Raw genomic sequence first — 22,786 nt, forward strand, 5'->3', positions numbered from 1 at the left:
CAGATATCAAGGATGGTAATTCCACCGTACAAAGGCCTTATTGTTGTAAGCCCTTACACCATATAATTTCTCTTGATTTAATTCATCTCTTTATTTTACACTCTCCTTTTCAGTGATTCTGAGGTTTGTGTGTGGATTCTGAGGTTTGGTTCAAAAAAAAAAAAACAAATGAACAGAATTAGAGGTGAAAATGACAAATGAAAAGATCTAAGGTTGGAATGAATTTTTTATTAGAATTTTTTGGACTAACCTTTTCCACGCCTGTCAAAATAGAGATGGTGACATTATCAAATCAGAAGATATTATCTCCCTTTTTATGTCTCTCTCCATGGCCCTCATTAGCTAAGGTTAGATAAGGATAATTAAGACTAAGGGGTTTTGGAGTTTTGGATAATCACAATGCCCAATTGGTGGACCCTACAACATAATTGTCTGATGGGTGACCTTCCTGTTTTCACATTATTCTTCTCTTAAACTCTTGAGGAAATAAGAATCTTAACAAGCTATGTTGAAGCTAACCAAATCCATTGGGTCAATCAAGAATGAAATGAGTGGGGGGTATTAAGAAAGAGTCAAGGGCTATTTTTGTAATTTCACAGCCAATAGTTTTGATCAAGGTTTTAAATTTTCAGCCAAGACCGAAACCGAAACGTCCAAAATCCGAAATTGGAGAAATGTACCAAATTTCGGAAAATTTCAGTAATTTCGGCAAAATTTACCAAAATTTCAGGTAAAATATTAATAATTTAATCCTTTAACAAATTTCAGCCGAAATTTCAGCAATTTCGGCCAAAAAAACCAACATTTCGAGGCCCTATACCGAATTTCGGCTGAAATTTTGGTTTCGGTGAGGACCATAATTTCACACCCTCTTCCAGCTCGTGGCTAATGTAAAAACTAACGAAACAAGTTTAAAATGAAGAAATTAGGGGTCTCCATCAAACAAGCATTTGATCTTAAATTAAAGAGAAGGGGTGGAAATAACCAAATGAAGGGCGTGGCAATACCATTCCAGCTACCATAAAAACAAGGTTCTTTATCAAAGTCAAGATAAGAAGTCCAAAAGGACGCGGTTTCATTTGGAAGTGTGTAAAATGGAAGTACGTATTGAAAATCCTTTTCTGTTTTTTTCTCCTTTCTTACTCAATGTGGATTGTATATTGTCTCATGCAGTTGAATTTTATGAAAAATCTGTTTGCTAGAAGTTGCACAGAAGAATGTTAGGGCTTATGACTTTGATGGGTACCAAAGATATTTAAAGAAATAAATTTTATGATTAAAGGGAGAAGAGTATTATACTAAGTAGACCAATCAGATAGCAAGCCACATTGAATTTTTCACATTAGGACTTAGTTTTGTTAACAATGGTTGTGTTCTTTAACCATTCTCAGCAGCGCTTCTGCGGTTTTTTCATTGCGGAGAATGAAAATTGCATTCGACAAAGCGGACCCGTTCCATTATTTCGCCAACTTCTGATTCTAGAGCAACATTTTGGCTTGGATTTGTTCCTGGATTTGATCTCATATTTATAACCTACAATAAGCATTTACACCCCTCCAAAGCAGTTAAATGACCTCCTGAATCAGTCTTTCAGTGAGCGCCTTCGGAAGTCCCATCACGCTATCAGCTGTTCCTACCTGCAGGACAACAGCCATTGAATTGCAAATAAACAACCAAATACATTTTGATAATAGCCCATTGGGCCTTCTAACAAAGCCCAATTGTTGCAGGCTTATAAAGCCAAGTTAATCCCCCACCTTACCATTTTGGCAAAACTATAAACCCAGGCACAACAACAAGCCCAAGTGAGCAAGTTTGAAATTTACGTAAGGCCCAATTCCGCTGACCTTTGAAAAGCCCATTGACATCCAAACAACCATATGGAGATGGAGGAGGTGAAGATAACTAACCAATGATTCAATCAAGGGTGACATCAACGGATGTTCGGATAATAAGCCGCCTGCAACTTTAAGAACAGCACCTTCCTCAATCTGAACACAAAGAAGCAATCAAAACTAGGCAAGAAATAAACAGTGGCTATCAGTCATGGATACAAGAAGAACCATATATAAGGAGCAGAAGGATGTTTTATAATTACCAGGTTCTCAATGACCTCATCTGGTATGGCATGGAAATAGATCTGCACAACATAAAGGATTCATCCAATGTCATATCTCTTCAAAACATAATACAATACACAAAAGGCCTCATTATGAGATATGATTGATCAACAATGACAAAAATTGTAAGTCGAGAAAAAATGGTAATTAGTAGAAGTAAATAAGATCTATGGTATTCGTGCTACAACTTATGGTACAAATCATGTGGTTCCTCCAGACCATGGAAAGTTTTTATGATTTAACTTGAATCTTAATTAAAAAATATATAAGGGATTTGCTAGGTAATTTTGTGGAAAGCCATTTGGCAGCAGACTTTGGCATGAGAGAACAGCCACCTCAGATGAATCATACGATTAAAACAAAATCTGCTGAAAAGGGAACAAGTGTGTGGTTGTTCTCTCATGCAAAAGTAGGCCGCGAAATTGCCTAGCAAATCCCAAAATATGATGTCAAGGCTTTTGTGATCCAAAATGGTCTAAGTTTGTCTTCTTTTTTTTCCGAGCAACAGTTTGTCTTATTGTATGAATTGAGGAATTGGAGGAAACATTCTAGACATCTTTAGTTATTATTTCACTATATAGAAGTTATATTGACGATTTCACTGACAACCATAACATTTTCCATGTAGTAAAGGGCATTAACAGAAATGATAATTCTTTCCTAATAAAATGACTTACCATTATTTTGTTTTTGGTTACAGAGTTCTAATGAAGCACAAGTGACACCTCTAGCATAATAGAGAAAAGAAAAGAAAAAAAATTAACTCTTTCACTAGAAAAAAATATTGACTCTGGGTGTACCCACAAACTTGCAATCTTCTGTACAACGATTTTTACTCGTAAATATATATTAAAAAAAAGGCTCCTACAAGCAGTTCAAAAGAAGACTGCAAACAACATTCAAAAATTCGCTAATCAGCTCGAAACTCGCCTGAATCAACTTAATGTAACCAACCAAATCCAAAGCCCAATCTTTTATAAAATCAGCAAGTTTTTTTTTACTCGAACAAAAAAAAAAATTTCCTGAATAGCTCGGCCAGGTTGAACTCGAAAACTAAAAGATAGATCCATACTCCAGTCTAAATTTATTATCACTGATAGTAAACAAAATGAATATGAACAAAGCGTACCTCAGCTTTGTCCCACCCTCCTCTTCTGCTGCCTGTCTTAAGGTTGGTAACAAACACGGATCCCACTGTCGCTGCATGCCCCCCAGAATAGCCTGCAAACCAAGTCAGAGTTTCAATAAAGACATAGACCACCATATAGATATAAGCCTTCTTTAATGGAAGAGAGAAACCCCGCTAAACAAACCTTTGATGAATTGGCGTGCTTCCTCCTCGTTCGATGGTTTTTCTCTGATTATCCCTTCATAGACCACCACCTTGAATTTAAAGAAATTCAGTGTTGAGATGTGTGAGTACATAAGCTCAAGTCACCCCAAGAAAACATGAGGCTATAGCACAACTAGATGATTCGAATGGATTGTTGGTGCAAGTCACAAACATATAATCAGGAGGAATCTCAAGGATGAGGAAATCAATTCTCTTTTTGCTCTTCGTATGTGATTGAAAAGTATAGAAGAGTGTAGATCTGGTAAAGTAATGGTGTGCTCTTACAGTTAACCTCCTTTTTTCTGTTCGGTTTCCAATTTGGTTCACTGTCTTCTCTTTCATAACTCATAAGCATGGTGCTCTTTATCTATGCCTACGACAGAAGGGCCTATGTGGACTATGGTAGACAGTAGTTTAAATATTTGTGACATGCACAGAAGGAAGTCACTTAGGTCTTCAAATCTGTACTCTTTGTAGGCAAACAGAGGAAAATTCTTCAAATCTGTACTCTTTGTAGGCAAACAGAGGAAAATTGTGGACCATTTTTCATCCAGTAGAAAGTAGCTGCTTTAATTTGGGGACATCAAAGCCTTTGTCAATGAGTGGGCCTTATAAGAAGAAAAAATGTTGGGACTCTTTAAGGGTGATTTACATCGCAAGTGGAAGGATATTTCTTGGAGTCATACCTCTATGGATAGAGTTATTGCTAGATGGAAGCCTTCTTCACCCGATGCCTTAAAGCTTGATTTTGATGGTAGTTCCTATGGCAACCTGGGACCCACCAGGGACTTGACTAGAGACATCTAGCCGCATTTTGACCATATGCCTCATAGTGCTAACAAACCGACGATATACTAGCTAGAGAGGGTGTGGATAGGGTGGATTTAGTCATTGGAACTATTGGCATGCTTTAGCTTGTTCCTTGATTTCCTCCTCTGTCTTAACTATGGGATCAACTTGTCCCTTCATATTCCTCTTTCTCCCTTGACGAATTTTCTTCATTTCTCAAACAACATTCGTGAATGGAATATAAATTGTTTAGGTGGTCACATGATATGCTCAAGAGACAATAAATACACAAACTAAGCCATACCATCTGACATGGGTGACTAAAACTTAGTGTTTTCAATTCGTAAGAATGCAACCTTGAGATTTTCTAAAGAAATGAGTTAAAAAGAGATAAAAGAAATGCAGAGGATCCAATACGCCCATCCAGTGCAAGAATAAAGGCATCCGCGTGGATAACATAAACTATAAAAACAATAAAAGGATCCAATGCGGGTCCTAGTATCATTGGAAAATATTGATCATAAAGTTTTGTCAAAATACAAAGCCTTCAATACATGTCAATGCCTTGGATACAAAACAATATGACAAGAGCACAGATAAAAGTGTGAAGGTACAACTCGATCTTTTTTCTTCTGAAATCTAGTAGATGGATATGGGCATGCATGGGTATCTCATACGAGGACACGGCACAAGGTATATACACATAAAACTTTAAAACTGTTACTGCATTTAGCATCGAAAAAAGGAATCAACAATATAATAATTATAGCATCTATAAGATTTACATGCACAAAATTTAAATTGCAAATTTGCAACTCTAACAAACAAGAAGCATGATAGATAATTCGCCAAGAACAGCATAAATTCGAGGCATGGTAGTTAGTTCATAAAACAGAAGTAACCATTAATGACGTACGCAATCCCAGTATCGGCACTCAATACATCCTCCTATACAAGTATCTAGATATCTAGGTCAACAAATACATTTTTAAATTACAATTTATTGTATAATATTAACGTAAGTCAAAAAATAATTATGTAATGGGCATTATGAAATACATACATCCATACGTCAATCCATATACAATATTAATATGAGTTAAAAATAGTTATGTAATGGACATTACGAAATACATACATCCATACGTCAATCCATAAATATAAGGGATTTACTAGGCAATTTCGCGGAAAGCCATTTTGCGGCTCACCTTTGCAGGAGAGAACAGCCACACAGGGTCACTTTTCTGCATATTTTGTCTTATTTATCTGAGGTGGCTGTTCTCTCCTGCAAACGTCAGCCACGAAATTGCCTAGCAAATCCATAAATATAAACATATTTAACATATTTAAGGTGCATATGGATGGTGGATATATTGCAACAATATTGCAATAAATGAGCAAGTGTTGCAATACTAATGCAAAATGTCCAGAATCCAAGAGCATCCCAAAACGCATACATAAATCCCAAACAACAAAAAATGATGATCAAGTTTTATTTGATTGTCACGTAAAATATGCACGTCCAACACTAATGCAAATATAGAATAGGAAATATCAACAAGAAGGGATTAATATATACTTGGTCAGCAGTAATTAGGACTGTCGGTTCATCATCCTTCTGGAAATCAATATGTTGGAGCTTCGACATGATGGCATCTGCCTGAAGAAATCTCCATTTAATTTAAGTAAGAAATTGGAAACCAAACCCCTCATAATGCAGTATTTAAGACAAACTACCAGTACTGAAAGGAAAAACTGAAACTGCAACCATCCATTATTAGCAATGAAGACTAAGAAATAGACGTAAGAATGTTTCACCTCTATGTATAAATATAGCCATAAGATAAATAAACATCTAAAAATCAAACTAGTAAGGAAATTGATGGAAAACAAGGGATTATGCCATCATCCAAGACGCCTTCGCCAAAACTATCATCTTAATATTGCTTTCCATTAGTCTTATAATCAGTATAGAAACTATCTTTCAATTGTCTGAAGAAATACTAAATCTGACCTTTCAATCTTTTAATTCAACGGGCTTAATCAACGAAAACTATTGTCTGATATTATAAAAAGATGTTTGATTCAACCATCAACTCAGATGAGAAATATCTATTGATACAACGAGTATTTTATTGAAAGATTAAGCTATTACTGAACAAAGATGAATTGTAATATTAATTATAAAATAAATTATGAGAACAATTCGGAAGCACTTCGAATTTGTTATTATATCAGACAGAATTCCATTGGTCTAATTAGGGACTCCCTGATGCATGAGAAAAACAAGTTGATGGCCAAGTCCAATTTGAATATTAGAAGCCCTTAAATATCACTTAAGTTGCAAAAGAAGAGAATTAAAGCTTTTCAAATTGGAATGTGTGCAATGCAAGACTAAAAGAGCTTATTTATTTTTGGTTTAGAGTGATATGTTGACATTAATTATCTGTGTGAAAAGCAAGTATATTATGGCATAGAACTACATGCATTCAATTATGTTTATAAGTGCAGGTCAGGCATTCAATTTTAAAATTTTACACCCATGTTGGTTAGAAACTGTTACGAACTTCTAAACACACTAGCTTAAGGACTTACAGGTCAAGCATACAAATCATTCTATAAGGACACAATATAGTGCTCATCTGCATCAGGTGGTTTATGTTGCACCTGAAGCAAGCATGAATGAGGGCTGGCACTTAGCAGTTACTCAGTTATTCTGATTCAACAAACCCAAAAAAAATTCCTCTCTAACTTATCCATACGAAAAATCCCTATATTGGAAGTGTTTGTTTAGTGTTTTAAGTTTAGGACACAATAAATATTAGTTAAAGAAGAGGTAAACAAAGAGTTAATAATAAAATAAAAGAATGATAAAAGAGGAGATAAACACAATATTTGAAGTCTCTCTAAACAAACACTTCCCATATTACATTCATTGTATCCTATTGGTCTCTCTTTCTCGATGCATATAGGAAACTGAAGATACCTAGATTAGATTGATGAATGCACTGTTATTTGATTACCTCATGTTTGTTTGAGGCTTATAGTTATTTAATCCTAAGATTTATTAGTTTGTTAAATGAATACCATATTTATTTTATTGCAAATTATGATTAGTAATTAGTAATTTTATATGTAAATATGCATACAGGCGTGTCCCCGTTTCGAGATTTTTAGAGATTGCTGTGTCGGAGAATCAATCAAGCTATAAGCTAAAGCATTGTGATCAAAGAACTCTCCGCTTACAAGACAGGTTTACCAAATCATTGCGAGATCTTGACAATCAGTCAAGAAGTTTAACATAGTATTGTCAATGTAAAAAAAACTGAAAATATGCAAATAAGAATAGGCCCACCTTTGCCTCAGCCAGAGTCATTACCAATTCTTCCGGGTTTTCCCTTCGAATACCTTTCTCATCTATGTCTGCAGCCTGAAGCATGAAATGAATTAACCTCCTAAAATAAGAAATAAAGGATCAAGTGCCTGCGAACAAACCATGATTGTGAACTCATATCCCATCTCAGCTAAAATTTGTTGACGAGGTGCTGATGATGATCCCAAGATTATCTGCATCGTCAAACATCACATCAAGAAGAAAGTATATTTTACGAGTAACATTCAGGAATTTGGTTGTCCACAAAATAATGTCAAAAAGGTAAAATTTACATTAATGCAAACCTATTTTGGTGATACTTGAGAGTCAACATCTTAAAGATGAGTTGAAGACAGGCGATTATTATATCTAGAAGTGAACCAAACAAAGTCACTAAACTTCCTCTATAAATTGTGTACGAACCCATTTTTTAGTGGCTTTTTCAAGAAAAATCTTGCTCATAAGCCACTGTCAAATGGTTTTTTGAGTAGATATAAATTATATTTTCTAAGTCTACAAACTTAGATTTGGCAGCAGAATAGTAGTTTTTTAACCCAAAATATATCTAGGAACCTGGGCCGGCACCTTAAATTTTATTGAAATGATAAAAGAGTACAAAGAGGACATACCACCTTACTTCCAAATCTACAAAACTAATACAAAAAAGCCTCCAGGTACAAATACTTGGAATGCCCAAGGAGTCACAAAAGTACATGAGGGCAGCATACCATCTTATCTTAAAAACCAACAAATAACCAAAAATCTTACTTGCTATGAATGCTAGGGATTCCCAAGAAGTCACATTTCAGTGCAGAACATCAGTTAGAACCAGTATTTTACAACCCAGATGCCTGCCAAAACTCAGCCTTGGCCATTCTGAATTGGCTCGGCTTGGTTTGACACGGTCGAGTCAAGGGAGTTAGACCCACTGAAAAGCATGAAAAAACAGAAATTCCTAAAAATCAATTTTTGGGACCCGCAAGGGAATATGCATATCTAATAAAGGTTGTTGACCTTAAAGCACATCATGGGTTGGCTGACATAGCCCTACAGACATCCCATTCATAGGATAATGACTAATAATCAATGGGTTAGTTCTTAGTGCTACCTAAAAGCAGTCTCATGGATCAAGGGGCTAGGATCATCCAATCTAGGAAGAATCTATCGAAATGAGCCAGACTTGTTGTCCCCATTTGGATCAACAAGCCCGATCACATTCTCATGGCATAAATGAGAGTTTGCTCATAAACCCTCACATCATCAATAGTAAGCGAATGGATTCTATTTGCTTGTCTTGTAGTGCTGGGCCTGCTGGCACACACATATTTGCTTTCGACATTCAAATCACTTCAGAAAAATTGATATTTCTTGTTTCTTTTGTGTTGTGTTTAAGTTATTTTGAAGTTATTGACTTGTTTATGGAATTTAAAGTGTTGTGTTTAAGTTATTTTGAAGTTATTGACTTGTTTATGGAATTTAAAGTGTATCAAAGAGTTAAGTACATTGTGTTTTTTTTTTTTTTTTTTTTTCACAGAAAAGAAGGATTTTTCATGGACATGTGCACAAGAAGTGGCGAGATGAATTGCATTTGTTATAGTTATAAATTCGAAGATTAAACTAAAGTGGAGTGAATCAAAGAACATGGTGTAAACTTTTATTGATACTAGGAGGATAAGTACTTCTACAATGGTCTAATAAAAATGATGTCTCACAACATAATTGTGACTCATTATTCAAAGAAAATTTATTCAGAAATAGCAGCTTCAATTTACCAAATGTATTCAAGGCGACAATGCGATGGGTACACCTAACTAGTGAGATCAACTAACTCTAAATGATGGGTTGTTGGACAAATGTTCTTCGCATCCAGCAAATAGAGCCTGTTATCCTCACGACCACCACAAATCATCATCCCCTCTTTTACGCTCTGAAAGTTGTGATAAGAAGGATAAAATTAACACTACAAAAATTAACACTACAACTTACTTATTTTGTGAGGAAACTAATCAATATCATAGTAGAAGGAAAAGTAAGAAAATGAATAACAAAGGAAAACAACATTGAAGAGGGATGTTGATAGATCTATTTCCCAGGAGACATGGAAAATGATCCATATGGAAGCTAAACCTCACAAGAAATAGGAGAACAGGAAAGAAAAACATCATGCGTACTCGTCATATGTCTGTAGATCTGGAATAAATGATCCATTGTGATTGTGTGGAAGTATGATTAGCAGAGGCATGTGCAAATATACATGAAGACTCCTTAGGCGAAGGTTAGAGCCATCTATCAGGGTACAAAATGTTTGCACAAAGAATGGTTGGATAAGGTGATAGTGGAGGGAGATTCGAAGAACGTCATTCGGTGGCTTTGTGGATCGGTAGTCCCTCCATGGAGATTTGCCCATTTCTTTGACAAGATTTTAGATCGGGTGCATGGATCGTCTATTATATTCAAACACATTAGAAGATCCGCCATCAATGTGGCAGACAAGCTTTTCGTATTGTAGATGTTTGATGCTAGGGATGGCGTTGGGAAGTTGGGGTTGGAGATGTTTGATTTCCTCCCCCCTTGATCTTGTCTTCTTTTCTTTTCGTATTGTATTTTTTCCTTACATTGTTGATTCTTGATTCCTTTCACCTTCTTCATGACATTTTTCTAAAGGATTCATTTAGACAACCCCAACTAGTTTGGGACAAAGGCTTTGTTGAGTTGAGTTGAGATTGTTGATTCTTGTTGTACTCTCAGGTGGACCATCTCAGTATTCCTTTTTTCATTGATTGAATTTGCTACCATTAAAAGAAAAAAAAGGTGCTAAATGAAGCATTGGGGGCAGCGAGTTGTTGACTCGTATCCACGATAGCCTGATCCCTTGGGTCTATCGTTGAGCTTCCTGTAATATGTTGATTGGTAACTACTCGCTCTTCGCCAACTTAATTAGTGTTCGCACTGGTCGATCTCATTTAAGGGTGAAGATGTGGGTGCAGATCCCACGTCAGCGAGTGCAGTTCTGCTTATCTCTATCTATCATGGAAGCTCGTGACGTGGCTGATTTCTCACATAACAATTCCTAGTCACTCTATTGTCCCTAGACTTCACTCTATGGTTGAATGTTACTACACGAGTCAGCGAACCAAGTAGTAGTATCTTTTCTGTAAGCTTCACCCCTCATTTAGTTGAAAATTGTTTCAAGAGAGGATAACTCATCTTTCCAGAGGATTTGAACACATTGGAGTTATAAATCTGGAGTTAAACCGGTATGGATCTCAAAATTTCTACTTGTTCAGTTTGCTTCTTTATGACTTCAATGGTGAGAGCTATGTGTTAGTAGTAATTAAGTTCCGACCACTTTTGAATGAGGAGCTAGAGTACTCTTTAATCGATGAAACATCTTGATGCTTATTTGCGGTCTCCCCACGCAACTAGTAGATCCAATCTAAGTCCTCTCGTTGAGAGCTCGTTGAGAGCTCGTTCTTCCTTAGAAGTAGGAATCTTCCCTCATGGGTGCCCCTCCCACCCTGGAATCACGATTCGGCGCTCCTTAGGAAGGAGCTTCTAGGGAGCACAACCCCAAAGAGACAGAAAGTGTTCCCATGACGCTCCCAAACTGCTCCTATTACTACATCAGTCCCACCATGACCAACTTCCTTGAATCAAACTCCACCAACTCCTCAAAGTACTTCATTGGTGCAAGCACAAAGTGAAGTAAGGCACGGAAAATGAAGATGGTTAGAAATTACTGCTTTTTGACATACTTAAATTGAAAGATATATATGATGATGGTTAGAAATTAATATTTTTTTATGTACTTGAATTTTGAAAGATATATAAATGGATCCTATTTTGTTGGTTCCTTAACCTTCCTGTTTATTTAACCCAACTTCTTCCAGTTCCCATCAACATTCCTGCGTATTACACCCACCATAAAAAATTTCCATTGAGTTTGAACCTAGTACTCATCAATCCCAGGTGGTCACTATGACCATTTCCCGTGGAACTAATTCCAACTTGAGTAATGTATTTTCTTCTTAAGTAATAGTTATAAAGAATATTGATAAAGTCACTCATCCAGCTATGGTTAAGGGTAAGAACCAAAACAACAACAATAGCAATATATCATACTAGAAAAACAACAATAGCAGCAGCAGTAGCAACAACAACGGCAATAAAGAGAATGAAAATAAAAATAAAATCCCATTTCATTTATCCACTCAAAGTGTTTCTACACAAATTAAACTGGGAGATGATATTTTCACAAAATGCAATATTGGGTTTCAAACCCAAAACAGACCCAATTTACGTGGGGCTTAAGAAAAGCCTTACCTTGAAAGTAGAAGAAGGATTGGTCAAAGTCATTTCTTATTGGTGATTTTCTTGCTATTCAGAGACAGTCTAGCAGTTGCAGTGAACAGAGAGAGAGAGAGAGAGAGAGAGAGTCTAATTTGAGCCCCCTTTATTTCACTTTTGTTCACATGGAAACTGCCGTTGTTATTCGGAAATGATATTTCCACACCCTTTTGGATAATTTTACTCGTTTTCATTTTTCAGGGCTTTGCTTGGACTGCAAGAAAAGTATTTTTGATGGAAAGTTTTTTCTAGAGAAATTTTTTCTTTTCACAATTAGAAGGAGAATGATATGATTATAGTTAATTTAGAAGGATATTTTTCTTTTCACAAGAGAATGATTTGATTATAGTTAATTGGGAAAATTATTAAAAAAAATGCAAAGTTTATGCTAAATTGTGAACAAAGGGTGGACATTTCAAATCTATAAAAAAAAGGGCTGTCATGTACGAAAATAGACCATTTAGGACGAAAATACCCCCCTTTGCTTTTTCCCACCAACTATGTAGGATTTAATCCCTAAGCAATTTCACCTACCACCTTTTCTTTTCTTTCTTCTTCCCAAAGCAAGTTCCAACGTGAGAAACAACCATTGCCAATACCTGGGTTGATGAAAACCAGCCATTGCCAACGTAAAAAACAGCCATTGTTCTTTGGAAAAAAAATGGGAAATGTTATCCGCACTACCGTATTTTGATGAGGACACTCCTCACTTTATTAAAAGTACTGTATGGCCCGCACCATAGGATGATCCAAACTGTCCATTAGATGGGCCACTACGGAACCACATTTTATACCTTGGAACAACTAGGGAACCACATTTTATACCCCGGAACCACTACGGAACCACATTTTATACCTCATAACCACTAGAGAACCACATTTAATACCTCGGAACCACTCTTGGAACCACTTAACACCTCGGAACAACTATAATATGGTTCCCAAGTGGTTCCGAAGCCTATGTAATGGTTCCAAAAAGGTTTAAAACACTCGTGATCAGTTTCAAAATACTATTAGAATGTTCCAATCACAAGTAGCACTCTTAAAACCATCATTTAGACTCTTTGAGCCACTTAACACCTCGGATCAACTATAATATGGTTCCCAACTGGTTCCGAAACCTATGTAATGGTTCCAAAAGGTTTAAAACACTAATGATCAGTTTCAAAACCAATTTCATACTATTAGAATGTCCCCATCACAAGTAGCACTCTTGGAACCACTTAACACCTCGGAACAACTATAATATGGTTCCCAAGTGGTTCCGAAGCCTATGTAATGGTTCCAAAAGGTTTAAAACACTCATGATCAGTTTCAAAATACTATTAGAATGTTCCAATCACAAGTAGCACTCTTGAAACCATCATTTAGACTCTTGGAACCACTTAACACCTCGGATCAACTATAATATGGTTCCCAACTGGTTCCGGAACCTATGTAATGGTTCCAAAAGGTTTAAAACACACATGATCAGTTTCAAAACCAATTTCATACTATTAGAATGTCCCCATCACAAGTAGCACTTTTTGAACCATAATTTAGACTCTTGGAACCACTTAACACCTCGGAACAACTATAATATAGTTCCCAAGTGGTTCCAAAGCCTATGTTATGGTTCCAAAAGGTTTAAAACACTCATGATCAGTTTCAAAATACTATTAGAATGTCCCAATCACAAGTAGCACTCTTGGAACCATCATTTAGACTCTTTGAACCACTTAACACTTCGGATCAACTATAATATGGTTCCCAACTGGTTCCGGAGCCTATGTAATGGTTCCAAAAGGTTTAACACACTCATGAACAGTTTCAAAACCAATTTCATACTATTAGAATGTCCCCGTCACAAGTACCACTCTTTGAACCATCATTTAGACTCTTGGAACCACTTAACACCTCGGAACAACTATAATATGGTTCCCAAGTGGTTTCGGAGACTACGTAATTTTTTCAAAATGTTTAAAACACTCATGATCAGTTTCAAAACCAATTTCATACTATTATAATGTCCCAATCATAAGTGCCACTCTTGGAACAATAATTTAGACTCTTCGAACCACTTAACATCTCGGAACAACTATAATATGGTTCCCTAGTGGTTCCAGGGCTTATGTAATGGTTCAAAAGGTTTAAAACACTCATGATCAGTTTCAAAACCAATTTCATACTATTAGAATGTCCCCATCACAAGTATCACTCTTGGAACCATAATTTAGACATACTTGAAGCTATGTTTATCACCCAAGTAGTTTAGTAAGTAATGGTATTTTTTTTGGGAAATGTTATCCGCACTACCGTATTTTGATGAGGACACTCCTCACTTAATTAAAAGTATTGTATGGCCCCCACATAGGATGATCCAAACCGTCAATTAGATGGGCCACAACCTAAATGGGTTGTGTCCCAAAAAGCATTTCCATGGGTTGATCCTAACCCTCCGATCTATAGAGGGTTAGGATCAACCCTCTAACATTTTGATCGGAGGGTTATGATCAACCTATGGAAATGCTTTTTAGGGCACAACCTATTTAGGTTGTGGCCTATCTAATGGACGGTTTGGATCATCCTATGGTGCGGGCCATACAGTACTTTTAATAAAGTGAGGAGTGTCCTTATCAAAATACGGTAGTGCGGATAACATTTCCCATTTTTTTTTCCAAAGAACAATGGCTGTTTTTTACGTTGGCAATGACTGTTTTTCATCAACCCAGGTATTGGCAATGGCTGTTTCTCACGTTGGAACTTGCTTGGGGAAGAAGAAAGAAAAGAAAAGGTGGTAGGTGAAATTGCTTAGGGATTAGATCCTACATAGTTTGTGGAAAAAGCAAAGGGGGGGTATTTTCGTCCTAAATGGTCTATTTTCGTACATGACAGTCCTTTTTTTATAGATTTGAAATGTCCACCCTTTGTTCACAATTTAGCATAAACTTTGCATTTTTTTAATAATTTTCCTTAGTTAATTTAGAAGGATATTATCTTAAATTGAAGGTCCTCTACATAAAAGTTGAATAGGCCTGTTCAAGTTATCTTTTTTCGGTGTGTGAAAATAGTAGGAACTTTTAGAAATATTTTTTGGTGTGACAAATCTTTTTATGTAGGAGTGCAATTCGGGTCGGGTTAAGGCCAACCCAAACCATGGTTTTAAATTTTGGATTTCGGTGGGGACTGAAACCGAAATTTTCTGAAATTTCATTTTTCGTCATTTACCAAATTTTGGTCCGAAATTTCGTTTAAATGCCATTATTTATTTATTTTAAAAAGTGTTACAAAATTTAAGAATTTTGGTAAAAAATTTAGAAAATTCGGTCTGGAATTTCGAACCAAATTACTAAATTTCGGACCGAAATTTAATTTTGGTTTTCTGTGGGGTCCGAAACGGTTGCCGAAATCGAAATTTTAAACTATGACCCAAACCCAACCTGAGGAATCATTTACTCAGCTTGAGCCCAATCCGACCCAACCCAAGTTTTTAAGCTTACTAAAAGAAATGATAAAAAATGCCGGGTTTCATTCAAGTCGAATTACCCGAGCCCTCAACCCGAATCGGACCCAAACTCAACCCAGGCTAGGAAAACTCATCCTGAACCCAACCCGACCTTTTTTTCTAGATTGACTCCGACCCAAGTTGCACCCCTACTTTTATGGGAAATATTTTGCATGGAAAATGAATTTTCCTGCGTTTGGTAAACTTATTGGAAATTTCTTTTTGATGGAAAAGAATTAGATGCGCCATAGGTTCACGAGTCCACAATTTTCTGTATATTCTCCACATCCCTCTGTTTTGATAATCGCACTCTAGGCTTTAGGGTTTTTATAGCCATTCTTCTCATTAAACATCCTAATAAAGTCGTTCTTGATTCTTCTCGGTTTACGTAAGTTCTACCCTTTTCACCTTCTTGCCCTTCTTCTTTCTCTTGATTTAGTTTTTTAGGGTTTTTTTTTCTGAATCATGTGACTGAATTTCTCTATTTCTAATCCATCTCTATTAGGGTTTTTGGGTTATTCTTTTCTCATGTCTTGGCTTTGGATTATTCGTCTTTCATGGGTCTATGATACAATTATCAGTGCTATTAGGTCTACATTTGGTTGCCCTTATTTTAGTTTCGTTAATTTATAGTTTCTATGAGGGGGGTGTTCGTGGTAAAATAGGGGGTGCATTTTGCCCTACCTTTTTATCTCTATGTGAGAAAATAGAAGAAGGGGTTCTAGTTCAGTTGCATTTCCCCTGGAATCGGTTCTTTGATTAATCGAATCTAGGGTTCGACTATTGATAATACATCTATTTGGCGATTGAAGATCGATGATGAAGAGGTAGAGGCTATCTGATTCTGGATGGGCTGGGAGTTAATTAAGGTTGATTTATGACTGTTGAGGGGATTTTCTTAGGGTTTTAAAATCTAGAATAGCAATAAGAAAAGCATGACTAATCAATGGGTCTCACAGCAAACATAAGAAAAAAATTGCAGGATTAAATACCTTAATCAAAGATTTACAAGAGATAAATATACTAGAATCACTGTAGTATGTTCTGAGCTTCACACTTATAGCAAGTTATTGAAGAAAATAACTTTCCAAAGATTCATTCATTTGCCCATCCAAAATGTACAATACTTTCTCCCTTAGGAAATGGGAGGTTCTAGTAGTTACTTAATTACATGGGTCTCTCTCTTTCAGTGTTTAAAACACGTATGTGATGCGGAAACACTGCCAAAGAAAATCCTAGTCGACCCGGCACGACGCGGTCGAGTACTCAATTGACCCAGTCATAATTTGGGAGAGTCAAAGGAGTTTTTATTGACTCTGTAGGGCAAAACACAGAATGCGGCCAAGGGAAAAGGGAGTCAGCTCGGGGGAGTCCACAATAATGCAGGGGAGTTTTAAAACTATGCTCTCTTTAAAAGAGAATCTTACACGTGGCAATGAGTGGTTTTTGTAAGACATAACTATTTAGTACTCATCTTTGAAAGGGAGAGTGACACATGACAATGGGTGGTTTTAGTAGGAAATAACTACTTGGGTAACTACGTGGGACTTTCTCTTTGAAAGAGAGACCGACACATAGCAATGAATAGTTATGCTAGGACATAACTACATGCCTACATGGGGCTCTCTTTAAAAGAGAGAATGACACATGACATCCCATAATTATCTCAATACAATATTATGAACTTACACCAAAAATAAACACAATAACAAAATGATATAGTTTTCATGATTGATGGTCCTCCATCATTCTCCCCTGCTTTGAAAAGAATTTAACTCGGTTGAGTGAAGAATCAAATCCATCTTCTTTGTAGTCTTAGGAAATAGCCATCCTTTTATAACTTTAATTAATCTTCCCATGGAAATTCTACTATCTTGCATTGTCATCCGAACTTAGCTTGAGTCCAGTCCCGACTAGAAGAGCATCTCACCAATCTCAATAGGTCCTCGATGGACACACACCACCAATCTAGAAAAAAAGCCACTCTTCTCTAGAAACGAGAGTTCGGAGGTATCCCCAAAACAGAAACAATGTTTCTTTTTAGCAGATGCCGTCCTCTAGAAATCCTACAACTTTTGATATTAAAAACCTAACTTGGAGAGGTATCTACTATTAGTAAAACTTTGGGTAAGTGTCAAAGGCTGTATCTTATGGTTTGAGGTTCATAAAGGGAATGTCCAACAAGTGCAGCAATGATAATCATACACCAATAGCATATTGAACCATGTAATTTAACCAAACAAGCCATTGTTCATTACAAAAGAATTGTAGAAAATTAACACCTACAATTGACACCTTACAAAAGAATTGTTCTAAAAGTGCAGTCCCCTTTAAAGTGTATATCCATATTAGGTTGTTGTCCCCAATATGGAGGATTTGCCTTTCAGGGGCAAATTCTAAGGGAACAAGTTAAAATTTTAGAATTTAGGCTTTAATGCAATCAATTAAAAGTAGTAATAGGCTTAAAGAAGGCTAAAAGAACCGTCCAAATTTTAATTTTGAAATATAGTTTCAATTTAGGGTGGAGTTGACAATTTAGGGTATAAGGTCATTTTGGCCTTTTCTGAGAAAAAGGGGGTTGAGAAGATTATTAAAAAAAAAGATTCAAGGATGTAGGAATGAATTTTGACCAAATTGTGAGTTTGAAATGAAAGATTCATGAAAGAGGAGAGAAGTGATTGAGAAATACATTGCTTCATGCAGAAATCCTTTATCTTACACCAAAGAGCCATTGATTTCACACCAATGAATTTGCAAAGAGTCACACCCTGGAAGAAAGAAAGAGGCTCACACGAAATTCTATATTCATTCCATCATCCTTAAAAAAATGTACACGGCTTTCTCTTTTACGAGATGGGAGGTTTAAGTAGTTACATAACTACTTGGGACTCTCCTTTTTTTTTTTTAAAAAAAGAGAGAATAATGCATAGCAATGGCTGGTTTTGGTAGGAGACAACTACATGGGTAACTACCTAGGAATTCCTCCTTTAAAAGAGAGAATGACACATGGCAATATGTGGTTTTAGTAGAACATAACTACTTGGATAACTACTTGGGACTCTCTTTAAAATAGAGAATGTCACATGACAAATGGTGGTTTTTGTAGGACGTATCTAATTGTGACTCTCTTTAAAAGAGAGACTCACACATGACAACCCATAATTGTCTTGAATTAAATCCATCTTTTTTGTCTTGGGAAATAGTTCGAATGATGAGGGACCATCAAAATCATGTCTTTTTTTTATATATTTTGTTGTGTTTATTTATTTTGTAAGTTTGTAATCTTGTATTGAGACACTTATGGGGTCCCATCTTTCAGTCTCTTTTAAGGAGAGAGCTCCAAGTAGTTATGTCCTTCCATAACCACCCATTGCGATGTGTTAGTCTCATTTAAAGAGAGGGTCCCAAGTAGTTAGTTATATCCTACCAAAAACACCCATTTTCATGTGTAAGTCTCTCTGTTAAAGAAAGTCCCAAGTAGTTATGTAACTATTAGAACCTCACATCACTTAAAAGAGAGACATATATATTTTTGAATGGATGGTGAATGAATCCTTTGAAAGTAATTTTCTACAGTAACTCGCGGTTGGAAGTGTGAAGCCTTATCAGGTGTGCGATGCCTTGTCTCTAGGTGTGAAACCTAGAACATACTAGAGTGATTTTGGTATATTTGTCTCATGATTCTTTGATTAAGATATTTATTTCCTGCAATTTCTCTTCTATTTGTTGGATCCATTGATCAACCTTGCTTTTCTGGAACATCACTATCCTTCAACGGCGAGATAGGTATTCAACACCATAGTTATAAGAAACTTTCTTGTTGAATGGGAAGCTCGCTTTGGAAGCAAAGTTTTTCTCGCTTCCCTAATTTAAAGAAAGCGCACTTCGCTCACGTTTCCAACGTGCTTCCTCTTAATCAAGAGTTTGCTTCCTAACTAGGATATTATTTTTTCTTAAAAGAGTCACTATGGTAACTTAAGGAGCATATTTAAGAAAAACATATACAAAATTTAAAAACTCATCTTAAAATTCAAATTAAACGTATACGAATATTTTTCTAAATACCTAACATTAAATCTATATGAATAAAACATATGAAACTATAAACCCTAAAACTTGTAATTCTAATTAGTTGCAGAGTTTTCTTTACTCTTATAATCCTTACCTACATGAACCGAAACCTAATTTAATCCTAATCTTTCGTGACCCTTCTTGTTCGCTCTCATCGAGGCTTTTTTTTAAGGCTTTCCTCTCTTCCCGTACCAGTCTTGAACCCTCATAGCAAAAAGTACTTATTGCTTTCATTGAGGCTTATTACATATTTCATGTTGACTTTCAATGATGTTTCCTCTCTGTACTTTTTTTAATGACATTATCTGTACTTTCTTTAGAGATTTTCACTTCCTTCATTTTCTCTTTTCTAAACTCCTTGCTTACCGGCACTCTCTTCCTACTCTGGCAACTATGTTCGAGACTAATGGGAAAAAAGGGTTTCTTGTGCTTTTCATTGTGAACATTAGAGGATGGATGATTGGTAGTTATAGCCGGTGGCGAGGCTCAAAAGAAAGAGTTCACTTGTATTGGAACAATGATGATGCTCAAATGACAGTTATTCTTGGGCCCTTAGGTTCAGATTTGCCCTTCTGGCAAAACTGGGGTGAACTGGTGATGTGTTTTCTGGATTAGTAGACGCCCTAATTCTAGCAATGACCCAAATGGTTTGCGACCCTGCAGCTGTTCACACTTAGACTTCGAATCTACTCACAGCGGAGATTGGTACTGGATGTAAGATCTTCGCTGTTGCTGGATCTGGGATTTGTTAAACTGAAAACGACGATGGACTGCGGTGAATAACAATAGAGATCGCTTAAGGGATAATCGGCCAACATCTCTGATACAAATGTTTTTTTTTCAAGGAAGAATGTGAGGGAAAGTTTGGAACCATGGATTGCTTCCAGCAAGTGATCATTGATGCTGTGATGGGCTGAGTTTCACACCTTTGATGGATTTCCTCCTTTTCAGATTTTTGTTTTCTTAATGTGTTCATAGGAGAGGGGCATTTTTATTCTCTCTCTAGGCTCATGCATTTTAAATTCATTATTCATGAGCTTGAAACCCATGAGCATTATATTTACGTATCGCGATAAAAAAATTATTCTAAAATTTCACATATGCACACACACACGCTCGTATATATATCATTCATGTTGTATGTGTGTCTCAATAATTTTCATGATCAATATTACAGCTATTGTAAGATGTAAGCTTTGTCAGTATCATGCTAGGAGCTCCATAAAGGTGCACTTTTCGGGTTTCTTTTGTAAAATTATTTTTCTATGTTATAGAGACAATTATAAAAATTTGTATTGCCGGACAACACAGGTTGGCTTTGATGGAAGATCATAATTTATCTTTTTTCAATTATCTTCCATTGGCATCTTAATAATGTTGTCATTTGTCAAATAAAAAAAGAAAAAAACAAAGATATCCGGATATTGCGGCATACCTGCATGGATGTGTCTGGGTCCTGGATCTCCAAGATTGTCTTTTTGATACCTCTAGACAAGTTCTTCTTTGGAGTAACAAATAGAAACTATACTGTCTTATGTTGTTGGTATGAGCTTTTGTACTGAGACATGATGTTTTGTTTGTGTGGTCAGATACAGTGGGTGCTATCTATATATGATGGAGTCACAGAATATTCAATCCAAGTCACAACCATCACCATCGGCTACGCTTGCCGCCATTCCCTCATGTCGAAAGAAGAAGTCGGAGGACAGCACTTTCTTGGAGGACTTGAAGGATCACATTGACGAATTTGTGAACGCTTCCATGGACGAACACACATCATGCTTTAAGAACACCATTCAAAAGGTTAGTAACTTGGAAACTACCACACCCAATTATTGTCAGTTGTCAACTCAACTCGGTTTACCTTACCCAAGTTCTCATTCGAGTCCGAGTTTGGCCCTACTGGGTGAATAAGAAACTCCTTTGACTTGCCAAATTAATGAAAAATTGCATGTGTCAATCATTGACTTGTCTCAGTTGACTCGGTTTTACCTTTGCTGAGTTCTCGATCGACACCCTGGTTTTGGACACTACTCTCAGGAACCCTATTTGGAGCCAAAGAATTTCCATATGCAGCTTAGTCCCAAGTTCTGAGTGAGTATTTTCACTGATATACTTTATCCATTTCAGATGTTTGGGATGTCAAAGATTGTGGCTGCGAGGAGTTCTGCTCAGAAGGAAGTTGAAAGTTCTCTTCCACTCCAGACAACTGTCTCCGAGTAGCCTGGAAAATATAATTAGCACTTGAGCAGTAGTGATACACAGAATGTCAATAGTTGGTACTTGAGAGATGATATTCAAACACCCTTTTTTTATATTAAGACTTATCTTTATTCATGACTTGTCTCATTAGCTTTTAGTAGCTTGTTGAGACTTGTAACAGCCAATGAGAAACTATACAAGAAAGAGAGCTGCCAATATCAAAGCAAGGGTCTGGATGCTTCTCATTTATTATTCAGCATTCTATTTTATGGATGACTATTTTTCTTACCAGGCCCCTCAAGTTCTAGTCTTTAGCTGCTTCAGTGGATTACAATGAGGGCTCCTCACAGGCTCACACTCATTGAAGTAAAAAAACCTTCATAATTTTATTTTTATTTTTTAAATACCGTGGGGCCTACATTATTCGATGATCTAAATCATTCATTTTTTGGGCACCAACTTAAATAGGCCATGCCCAAAAAGTCATCTCTGTATGATGATCCTAACCCTCTGATCTATAGAGGTTTCCATAATGTCCTACAAGTTTGAAGGTTAGGATTCAACCTGCACGGATCATTATGTTTGGTTGCACAATTTCGAGGTTTACTAGGTGTTTTGGTTAGTTTTGGGTGCCACTTTATTTACTAGTGATGTTTGGTTGCGTATTTTAACTCAAACTACATAGAGACAACTTGCCTTGTCTCTCTCATGCCTGCCTATGTGACATGACTTTTGTCACCCACCATTGTTTGCGAGTAATGTTTTGGGATTTAGTACTCTTCTCTTTATATTTTTCTCCCTCCATTGGTAAATGGTAATCATACTCCTGTTGGGCTATCCTGGTACTGAGACTCTTGCATCGTGAAACTACTTCAGTTGACAACCAAACGCTACCACTAGGAGTTAAATTGTTGGCTACTTCAAGTCTAATTCACAACCACTCCACGAGGAAACTACGTGTAACTAAACAGGCCCTGAGGAATCGAGAGTCTAAACACGGTTTCTCAATATATGTAAATGTGAACTTAATAGCGGTAAGGATAATGATATCATGACTGAGAGTAAGA

General features: G+C 36.4%; 2 protein-coding genes across 4 annotated transcripts; one reads left to right on the forward strand and one right to left on the reverse strand.

Annotated features, from left to right (window-relative positions):
- Positions 1-1,252: 1,252 nt before the first annotated feature.
- On the reverse strand, positions 1,253-12,094 carry LOC143864374 (uncharacterized). Its single transcript, XM_077375303.1, has 9 exons — positions 11,939-12,094; positions 7,738-7,809; positions 7,598-7,672; positions 5,822-5,902; positions 3,434-3,503; positions 3,250-3,341; positions 2,099-2,140; positions 1,911-1,991; positions 1,253-1,637 (listed from the first exon to the last, which is right to left on the reverse strand). Exons 1-9 carry the CDS (start codon positions 11,969-11,971, stop codon positions 1,566-1,568), a joined length of 618 nt encoding a protein of 205 aa, XP_077231418.1. The 5' UTR covers positions 11,972-12,094; the 3' UTR covers positions 1,253-1,565.
- Positions 12,095-15,681: 3,587 nt separating this feature from the next.
- On the forward strand, positions 15,682-22,007 carry LOC143864385 (uncharacterized). 3 transcript variants are annotated; one of them, XM_077375314.1, is made up of 3 exons: positions 15,682-15,834; positions 21,107-21,320; positions 21,648-22,007. In XM_077375314.1, the coding sequence occupies exons 2-3, from the start codon at positions 21,129-21,131 to the stop codon at positions 21,738-21,740; spliced, it is 285 nt and encodes a 94-aa protein (XP_077231429.1). In that variant the 5' UTR covers positions 15,682-15,834; positions 21,107-21,128; the 3' UTR covers positions 21,741-22,007. The 3 variants fall into 3 exon arrangements, with proteins under 3 accessions (XP_077231429.1, XP_077231431.1, XP_077231430.1); XM_077375316.1 differs by having other exon boundaries at positions 15,701-15,834; positions 21,113-21,320; XM_077375315.1 differs by lacking the exon at positions 15,682-15,834 and adding an exon at positions 20,695-20,744.
- The last annotated feature ends 779 nt before the right edge of the window (positions 22,008-22,786 follow it).

The sequence above is a fragment of the Tasmannia lanceolata genome, unplaced genomic scaffold, assembly GCF_043159265.1.
Source record: "Tasmannia lanceolata isolate RefF3 unplaced genomic scaffold, GAP_Taslan_0.1 ptg000048l, whole genome shotgun sequence".
NCBI classification, from domain to species: domain Eukaryota; kingdom Viridiplantae; phylum Streptophyta; class Magnoliopsida; order Canellales; family Winteraceae; genus Tasmannia; species Tasmannia lanceolata.

What these genes read in the sequence shown, in the direction of transcription:
- LOC143864385 (XM_077375314.1), top strand. Translation starts at nt 21,129, where the DNA reads ATGATGGAGTCACAGAATATTCAATCCAAGTCACAACCATCACCATCG. An exon ending in TTAAGAACACCATTCAAAAG is followed by an intron (nt 21,321 to 21,647) that starts GTTAGTAACTTG and finishes TATCCATTTCAG; the next exon opens with ATGTTTGGGATGTCAAAGAT.
- LOC143864374 (XM_077375303.1), bottom strand. Translation starts at nt 11,971, where the DNA reads ATGACTTTGACCAATCCTTCTTCTACTTTCAAG. An exon ending in AGCACGCCAATTCATCAAAG is followed by an intron (nt 3,342 to 3,433) that starts GTTTGTTTAGCG and finishes CTTGGTTTGCAG; the next exon opens with GCTATTCTGGGGGGCATGCA. An exon ending in ATGAGGTCATTGAGAACCTG is followed by an intron (nt 1,992 to 2,098) that starts GTAATTATAAAA and finishes CTTTGTGTTCAG; the next exon opens with ATTGAGGAAGGTGCTGTTCT.